This window comes from Littorina saxatilis, unplaced genomic scaffold, assembly GCF_037325665.1.
Source record: "Littorina saxatilis isolate snail1 unplaced genomic scaffold, US_GU_Lsax_2.0 scaffold_601, whole genome shotgun sequence".
Classification (NCBI taxonomy): Eukaryota; Metazoa; Mollusca; class Gastropoda; order Littorinimorpha; family Littorinidae; genus Littorina; species Littorina saxatilis.
This window is the reverse complement of record NW_027127954.1, coordinates 58258-67815: the sequence shown is the minus strand read 5'-3', so window position 1 is coordinate 67815 and position 9558 is coordinate 58258. Positions and strand designations below refer to the sequence as shown.

Here is a 9558-nt window from a genome sequence, read left to right as displayed (position 1 = left end):
CTTCTGTATTTTCAAAACGCTTTTAAAAACATTTTGAGCTCCAAATAACAATTATATCAACATAACATGTCAGAATATATTATTATGTTTATTTCAATAACTCGTAATATTTTTTTCCGTGAAGTTTTGTATTTTATTCCTGTGCTGCGGACTAGCATTTGTTCCAATTTCGTCTGCATGAAGGCGCAAGGTTTAAAGCCTTATTTCTCAAAAACAATCGCATTTTTGTGATGGCCGTGTTTCTAAAAACCCTTATTTTATTCTTAACTTGCCTTTTGTGGCATAACATAAAATGTAACAAGTGTTTGAAAGGTTTATGTGTTTTCGTTGCAAGTAGAACCCCCGCTAACAGCGGTAAATCTGTAGATGATAAGAGAACAAGGATTGTCTCAGAAGAAACGACGAAATGTTTCAGACCGGTAACTTCATTTCAACATTGCACTATACAATGGACGTTCTATGTGACAGAAGAGTTTGCTGATTTTGTGTTAAACATTGGAGAGATCGTCTGCTAGAATCCGAGATAGGTCGCTTCAGATTGCAGCTTCTGGAAATTTGCAAGGTTTGTTGCCTGTTAAAGAACTGGATTTTACACGTAATGTAGGGCCTATGTCATGTTCAGTAAGCAACAACAAAAACACACACAAAGCAAATGGCATCGTCTGTCGACTAGTCACAGAGTGACAGAAACAAACCTGGCGAGGTATGCGTGTACTTTATACACGTGGAAGAAACCGGAACCACGCGTCTTTGTTATTGCCGATATCGTTTGGATATCGGCAAAAATGGCCAACTTTTGTATCGTTATGCTTTGATGATCGGAAAAGGGATGTGTGAGACCATCCAATCACAGCCCCCGAATTCCCCCACGTGTCTATCAGAATAGCTATATATATATGTATCAAAGCAGCACCGCCCTGATAATTATGGCCCTTCGTGGTCGGCTGGGCGTTAAGCAAACAAACAAGCAAATACGCACATAGACAGACGGACACACACACCTTTACAAACAAACACATATATACACACTCATACACACACAAACATACACACAAACTCATGCACACACACATTCACACACACACACACACACACACACACTCTTTCTCCCTCTCTCTCAGTCTTTCTTACACACACACACACACACTCACACACACACACACACACACACACACACACACACACGAGTACAGACTCATGCACGCGCGCACACACACACACCCACACTAACACGTGCACAAAATGAACACACACACACACACACACACACACCGCGCGAGAGAAAAAGACTACAGGGAGGCATGACGTCATGATGCATTAATTGACGTCAAAAACTTTTGACCGTGACGTAATCTTCTCACGCGAGCTTTATCCATAGTCTTGAACAACCACACACAAATAGACTTGGAAAGTACAGAATTTCTACCCGTCCAAAGCGGCCTTGGATGGCGTTTGCTCAAAAAATGGGGGCGACTATTGCACCCACCGTATTTTTGTTAGTATGGTCCCAATTTTTGGTGAACTTCCATCTCCAACTGTAGCACGTAGCCGGGCACAAAGAATCCTTCTTTATCATGATCGGTATGAAAATGCGTTCGTGGGATACCTCCAGCTTCGCTGGGATAAACTGTCGTAACGTACTGATTAAACGGGAATAATTAAGAACCATTATTTACGCACAAACTCTATATCATTTATTGACAGTTTGCATATAAGGAAGGTGAAAAAACACGTTTTCGGAATGATCAGATTATCTTCTACCGAACACGACCACACCGACTAACGCAAGAGTGACAGGAGGCAGTGTTAGATTCAGTGTACGGCGTCATTCCAAACACTGTACATAAGGAAGACGTGGAACTTGCGAAGAAAATGCGAAAAAGTGTTTGTGGGTTATCGTCCCTAGTCACATGCTGACGGCGAAAACAAAATGGCGGATCGCGTAGGTACCGATCGCGTGCGAGGTGGTGGTAAATTGTGCTCGGCTTTTTGTTGCAAGAACGCCCGTTACAAACAGAGCTGATTCGGGAAAACTTTCCACAAGTTCCCTAAAGAAGAAAAAAGGTGGGTTGTGCAGTGATTATTTCATCAGGTTTACCTTCTTCAGAATGAGAATGCAATGGCTCGAGTCAACTCACTCAGATAAGCCAACTGTCGCTGGGCATTTTTGTCTGCTATGATACTACAGTATTTATAGAACTAATATGCAAATGAAATATTACAAACATAGCATGGATCGGTTCATCCTGAGATTTCTGTACTAGCTGTACTATGTACGCGTGTGTCTGCGTGTGTACCTGTGCCTGTGTACACTGTACTTACGACTGTGAGTGTGAGTCAGCAGTCAGTACAAAACAACAGTTTACACTTGATGACAAACTACCCGTGGGCATATTTGCCGAAATCTTTATCAAACCTTGCTTACGGGAAAACTACAGTACAAAGGTACATCACTCATCCGTTTTGCGTTCAGGCAGAGCGTTAGATTTAGACTGAAGATCTGATTTATTTTTTGTCTTTCCTTTTTGCTTAGTTTAACAATAACATTGTTGTTTTTATTGTCAAACTAGGTGCAGAATATGGATGCAATTCACAAGGCGAGAGGACTTTGAAAAGCTGCAGCCAGCTGATGTTCAAGGTCTCAAGCTTTGTACTGATCACTTTGAGGCCAACCAGTAAAACAATCCTGCAGAGAGGATCACTTGTGTGGAATGCTGTCCCGACATTGTTTGCAGTGCCCAATCCACCACCGAAGGTTATTTATTTATTGGTTTTAGGTTTTTGCAAACCAATGAAGCACACTATTAAATGCAGGTTGAGTAATGACAAGTTTGAGGCTGATGTAAGAATTGAAAAAAACCAGCATTGTTCCCATCAAATAATGCCTGTTTGCATTTAGCGCAAAAAAATGATAAGGCCAACAAAAAAAAGTTACTTATTTTGGATCGACGTCTTGATTATGATGATATGATGAACTTATTTTGCCAAAAAACAGCCCCAAATGGCAAAAAAAGTATATAGGGTCGGCGTCAACAACAAAAAAGTTGTATGTTTCTGGTCACCTGACCCTACCTATGTTTTCCCGACGACCCTAGACTTTTATTTTGCATTTTCAAAAATAAAAGGGGTATTCGAAAATCAATTGTTTTCCTGTTTTTCAACAAAATAAGTTAAAAAGATGGTTTAAAAAAAAAAAGTTTAGAAAAAAAATCTCCACCTTTAGTCATGTTAGGCCACAAAAAAAGTCTGTTTAAGGTAACATAGGCCCCCCAAAAATTGCGTCGGTAGGTCGGCTTTTTATTTTTGTATTTTAGCCATCTGAATATTTTAATTTCATTTTTTAATGCCCCCAAAAAAGTCTAGGGCCGGTGGGAAAAAAATAGGGTCGGTCCGGATACTGTAAACAGATTATTTTTGTTTTGCCTTACGAGAAACATACACTTTTTTGTGTGGCCTAAGACCAATGCCATGAAATTGGGAGAATTGTTTCATTGTGACTGGGTGTTGGTTGTGAGTTTGTCAGTTAAAGAGCTGTGCATTTGCAGGTTGCTAGTGGGAGGAAGCCACCATCGCAAAGGGTAGCTACAAATGAAGCCAGCACCGACCTGTCGCCTGATGCACAAATTGTTCAACCAGGTAAGAGATTTTTAACCATGAAGAACACCCTGACATCAAAAAATGTTTAAACCCATCCATTACATAGTTGATAATTGCTGTATAGGGTGACGGGCGCTGTGGCGGGGTGGTAAGACGTCGGTCTATTAACTCGGAAGGTCGAGGGTTCGAATCCCGGTCGCGGCCGCCTGGTGGGTTAAGTGTGGAGATGTTTCCGATCTCCCAGGTCAACTTATGTGCAGACCTGCTAGTGACTTATCCCCCTTGGTGTGTACACGCAAACACAAGATCTTGTAATCCATGTCAGAGTTCGGTGGGTTTTAGAAACACAAAAATACCCCGCACGCTTCCTCCGAAAGCGGCGTATGGCTGCCTAAATGGCGGGGTAAAAACGATCATACACGTAAAATTCCACTTGTGCAAAAAAAATGAGTGCACGTGGGAGTTTCAGCCCACGAGCGCAGAAGAAGAAGAAGAAGCTGTATAGGGCGGATGCATGGATGGATGAAATTGTACCTGTAGTTCCAACACGTAAAGATGGGAAACATATCCTGTTAGAGGCATGGTGTAACAAGAAACAATTAAGTGGCTCTATTCCCATCCCCCCCCCCCCCCCCCCTTTCCCCGTCGCGATATAAGCTTCGTGGTTGAAAACGACGTTAAACACCAAATAAAGAAAGAAAGAAAGAGGCATGGTGTGTGAGGAGTTTACCTGGTACTGTTGTCCTAATCAATCAGTCAATCAATCAATCAATATGAAGCTTATATAGCGCGTATTCCGTGGGTACAGTTCTAATGGCCTCACCCATTCAGTACCAAACAAGGACAATTCCATCATTGTTCCACATCGTATCCATAGTTGCTAATACACTTCATTTCTGGCCTGCCTTCCTACGCTATTGTTTATTTTCATTTTGTGATTTAATTACACGTGTTTTAATTTCTTCCAGGTTGTAACTTGTTATGGTTATGTTATTTTATGTGTGTTTTCTTTTTTTAGATGACATTCAGGCGATCCTGGAGGACATAGGATGTAAAGCATCAAAGTCGTCATCTTCCCCATCCCCTCGTGAAGCGGAACTTTGGCAGAAGGTCAACAAACTGAGGAGCAAGGTTTTCCGATTTAATAGAAAAGAAAACGATGGAACCCCGTGTAAAACGAGCGAGTAAATTAGCCAAGCCTCCCAAGAAAGACTTTGTAGTAGAACAGTTGTCTCATATATTATCAGGCGAGGCGAGCTATTTTGCCATTTATGCCTGTTACATATTTACCGGTTATCTGCTGCTGTGTCCAATCCTGGCAGAGACGGGAACGCATGTTACCAAGGAGCTGAAGGAGAGTCAATGAGATGAGAGAATGTGATTAACAATTGCCAACTCTCTCCGTACAAAGAGGGTCCAAAATTGTATAAAAAAAAATAGATGGTAGGCAATTCAAAATTTAAAAAAGGACTCTCGGAACATGGACTACCATCTATATTTGGATACAATTTTGGACCCTCCCTGGTGTGTTGTTTCTGATGTACCTTTTAGTCTGTTTACAGTAACATAGGCACACAAAAAGAGGGTCGGTAGGTCGGCTTTTCTGAAAAAAAATTTATAACCATCTTTTTAAATTATTTTGCAAAAAAACAGGAACAAAATTGATTTTTTTTTTCTTTTTCTTTTTTTCCAAATGCCAAAAAAAAAAGTCTAGGGTTGGTCTAGAAAAATAGGGTTGGTCGGGATACCGTAAACAGGCTATTTTGCTTTGTTTTGCCTAAGCAAAGACTAACAAACTTTCTTTAGGGTCTGACATTGTATATACTATACAATTTTTGGGGTATTAACTAAATACATGTATACAGTTTTCGATTCCTTTTATACTTTTTCACAAATTAGCCCCCCCCCCTTTTTGACTCACATGCGAAGCAAAAGTGAGTCTATGTACTCACCCGAGTCGTCCGTCCGTCCGTCCGTCCGTCCGTCCGTCCGTCCGGACGTCCGTCCGGCCGTCCGGACGTCCGTCCGGCCGTCCGGAAAACTTTAACGTTGGATATTTCTTGGACACTATTCAGTCTATTAGTACCAAATTTGGCAAGATGGTGTATGATGACAAGGCCCCAAAAAACATACATAGCATCTTGACCTTGCTTCAAGGTCAAGGTCGCAGGGGCCATAAATGTTGTCTAAAAAACAGCTATTTTTCACATTTTTCACATTTTCTCTGAAGTTTTTGAGATTGAATACCTCACCTATATATGATATATAGGGCAAAGTAAGCCCCATCTTTTGATACCAGTTTGGTTTACCTTGCTTCAAGGTCAAGGTCACAGGGGCTCTTCAAAGTTGGATTGTATACATATTTTGAAGTGACCTTGACCCTGAACTATGGAAGATAACTGTTTCAAACTTAAAAATTATGTGGGGCACATGTTATGCTTTTATCATGAGACACATTTGGTCACATATGATCAAGGTCAAGGTCTCTTTGACCCTTATGAAATGTGACCAAAATAAGGTAGTGAACCACTAAAAGTGACCATATCTCATGGTAAAAAGAGCCAATAAGCACCATTGTACTTCCTATGTCTTGAATTAACAGCTTTGTGTTGCATGACCTTGGATGACCTTGACCTTGGGTCAAGGTCACATGTATTTTGGTAGGAAAAATGTGTAAAGCAGTTCTTAGTGTATGATGTCATTGCTAGGTTTAGGTCAAGCATGTGAGTCGTATGGGCTTTGCCCTTCTTGTTTTTTTTTGTAGTCTGCCCTGGGGGCGGGAGGTCTCCTAATTTCGGTTTCTAGGGTCACCTTATGCTTCCCCATGAGCTGAGAACTTAATTTAAAATGAGCCTCGATTTTTTTATTTGTATTTTGTAATTGTGCCTTTGTCCAGTCACATGATTTCACTTTGTACTTAAAAACTTGGCGCTGTCATCATTTATTGCTATTTATTGTTCAGTTGTTCAGTATTTATTGCTATTGGGCATCAGTTATTCAGTTGCCCTCTTTCGAATGAGCCATGCATGCATTATGGATGTGTTTAGCAATGTAAAAGAAGAAACAATGTGAAGCAAACATATAGCACCAAATAAAATAACCGAATCAGAATGGAAACTTCTTCAGTGTATGTGTGTGTGTGTGTGTGTGTGTTTGCTGTTTTAAATACCGAAAATGTGAAAATAAAGCAAGTCACAGCATGAGAAAGATCGACTGTACTAGTCATGACAAAGCAGGAGACAGCCTGTTCAGCATGTAGAAAAGGGGAATAACTCGTATTTAGCCATTCTCATTTCTAAGCATGCCCAATGAGGAAGTTATCCTTCTTCCCATTGTAGTTTCTTTGGTCATTCTTACCCGTTGGCCTCATCGGCCAGGATGTGCACGCGCCCCTCAGTCTGTGCGTGTTGACACAGCTCCTCCACCCAGGCCTGCACTTTCTCCTCGCCTGCCTCTGTCCATCGACCCCCGTCCCGTACCCCCGCCATGTTGACGAGCTGCACGCTGCCGGCGCCCTGTCCGACTGTTTTGCTCAACTGATGTCTAACCAGGTAGGCGGCAGCTGTACCATCGTCACTCGTCTGAAGAACAAAGACGGTGCGGCGATACTTCCTCATCCAGTAGGAACCCCTTAGAATTAAAATGATCGATTTCCCTACCCCGGGCGCGCCCCTGAAGACCCTAATGTCGTCGTCTTCGTGGTTTGGCGTGTGCTCCAGGACTTCAAACTGTTCCGGGAAAAGAGCAAGGCAAGACATGGGTCTGCCATGTTCTTCCCCGACAGCCTGAACAAAATGGCCCTGGCTCCACAGCTGTAGTCGCGGCTTGCGACTAAGGTACACCTGTACCGTTGCCAGTGGTACAGCGAACCTGCATTGATAAATATCACACTTTATGTAAGCTTGTGAACACACACACACACACACACACACACACACACACACACATACACACACACACACCACGAAATAGGGAAAGAAAAACACATAAAGAGGCCCAAAAAAGACATGCCAGCACACAGAACGTCACATACATAAATATACAAGAGAGAGAGAGACAGAGAAACAGAGACAGAGACAGAGAGAGACAGACAGACAGACATACAGACAGACAGGCACAGACAGACAGACAGACTCAATAATAATGTATGCACCTGTGTATTCATGCGTTTGTGTTTCTCTGTGTGTGGTTATTTTACCGATAAAATGACTCTACCTTGCCACAAGCTTTTCATACGTGGAACCTCCCTTCATTGCGGGGTCCCCTGCCTTTCCCCCCTTCCAGCAGGTGTTCCACCAGGCGTCCCGTCTGGTGTCGTCTGTCATATCATCATGACAGAGACACCACTTGTCGACCCTTTGCCCTGCCTTCACGCCCAGACACTGCTCCAACTTCTGCAACTGAGGTCAACACACACGGACTGCAAATAAATGGAGGATATAACAAAGAACGATTTAACACGCGCTGCATAATATGACAGTTAACTATACTTACATACGGAATCATCTGACTTCTGGGCCTAAAAGAAGAGTTTTTCTGGACAAAAGCACCACAGTGTTTCCGTATGTAATAGAAAGCTGTCTGCCCGTTTTGAGCGACTCGCTTAAACTCAAATGACGTCGTTTTCAAATGTACCGCAAATTGACGTCAACTAAGCTACCTTGAGCAGTGTTCCGAAAGTGTTGTTCTCGTCAGCAAGGTAAACAAAGTGCGCGTGGAAAAGAGAAACTCAGTATCTGTTGATGGGGAAATTGTTATCCCCTCTTTCCCCTCTCTCTCTCTCTCTCTCTCTCTCTCTCTCTCTCTCTCTCTCTCTCTCTCTCTCTCTCTCTCTCTCTCTCTCTCTCTCTCTCTCTCTCTCTCTCTCTCTCTCTCTCTCTCTCTCTCTCTGTGGGTGTGTGTGTGTGGGTGTGTGTGTGTGTATGTGTGTGTGCCGTGTGTGTGTGTATGTGTGTGTGTGGGTGTGTAGTTGTGTGTGTGCGTGCTGGCGTGCGTGCGTGTGTGTATGTGTGCGTTTGTAGAGGAGGGGGGGGGGGGGGGAGGGGTATTGCATACTTACATCGTCCATGTTTTGCAGCGCCTCCACTAGACAGCGTCTGGTCGTGTGAGGCAGGAGAATGGCCTGGTGGATTGCAGGCTGGGGTAGGTCCAAGTCACCCAGAACACAACGCTTCACGACATCTCCAGCTTGCTGCAGGTAATCAGCTGCCTTCCGCAATTCTTCTTGAACTGCATGAGGGTCCTCTTCTGTCTGACGTATGATTGCCCCCATCATTACTCCCCGGTTACGATCAATGACCAGCAGATCAACAAAGTCTTTCTCCAGAACTAAGTCTTCTTGCAGAACTAAAGGTTCTGTCTCGTCGCTGTTCATGCTCCTGGCGGCTGCCCCAGTGTACAGGCTTCGGGAACCAGCGCCGTAAAGGCCACATTTGCCTTGAGTCATTATTATTAAAACTTCTTTCTGACTCTCTGCTTTGTCCTTTATCTTATTCATGCAGCAGTGGACTTTCTTCAGCGCTCTGTCTATGTGTACGACGTCACTGACCTCTGAACGCTTAGTGCTATCACTGTCGATTTTTTGTTGAGTTTTCAGCACGTCGATCAAGTCACCTCCCTGGGTGTGTTGTTTTGTGACGTGCACCGTGTCTACATGGTGTGGGGGGATCATATAGACGTCCCTGTGCAGGTTAGGGAACCAGGCGTTCAGAAACTCCCTCTGGAATCAAAGACCTGACGATGTACTGTCTCCTCAAAATAATGTTTGAACCTGTTCAAGGTCTTTTGAACAACAAAACTGTATCGAGAGCAGCACACGTGTTCGCTAGCAGTGTTGATAATACTAAGGACTCTGTGGGGAACGCTATTCCTACAGCTGTGTGTTATTTCACCCCCGCCCTCACCCCTCCCTCTCACCATCACAGCTGTTTCCTCCTCCCTACCCAACTCACACCCCTACCC

The 9558-nt window shown here is 43.3% G+C and overlaps 1 protein-coding gene and 1 long non-coding RNA gene across 2 annotated transcripts; one reads left to right on the top strand and one right to left on the bottom strand.

Moving 5' to 3' along the window:
* The first annotated feature begins 1847 nt into the window (after positions 1 to 1847).
* Positions 1848 to 6708, top strand: LOC138956321 (uncharacterized). Its single transcript, XR_011452598.1, has 2 exons — positions 1848 to 3636; positions 4616 to 6708. It is a non-coding gene; the product is annotated as an uncharacterized lncRNA (long non-coding RNA).
* Positions 6709 to 6949: 241 nt separating this feature from the next.
* LOC138956320 (uncharacterized) lies at positions 6950 to 9294 on the bottom strand. Its single transcript, XM_070327710.1, has 3 exons — positions 8657 to 9294; positions 7813 to 7997; positions 6950 to 7467 (listed from the first exon to the last, which is right to left on the bottom strand). Exons 1-3 carry the CDS (start codon positions 9266 to 9268, stop codon positions 6951 to 6953), a joined length of 1314 nt encoding a protein of 437 aa, XP_070183811.1. The 5' UTR covers positions 9269 to 9294; the 3' UTR covers position 6950.
* Positions 9295 to 9558: the final 264 nt, after the last annotated feature.

Coding starts and splice junctions, on each gene's coding strand:
- LOC138956320 (XM_070327710.1), bottom strand. CDS start 9,268: ATGATCCCCCCACACCATGTAGACACGGTGCACGTCACAAAACAACAC. Junction 7,998..8,656: donor CGCTGCAAAACATGGACGAT/GTAAGTATGCAA, acceptor TGTTGACCTCAG/TTGCAGAAGTTGGAGCAGTG. Junction 7,468..7,812: donor TATGAAAAGCTTGTGGCAAG/GTAGAGTCATTT, acceptor TTATCAATGCAG/GTTCGCTGTACCACTGGCAA.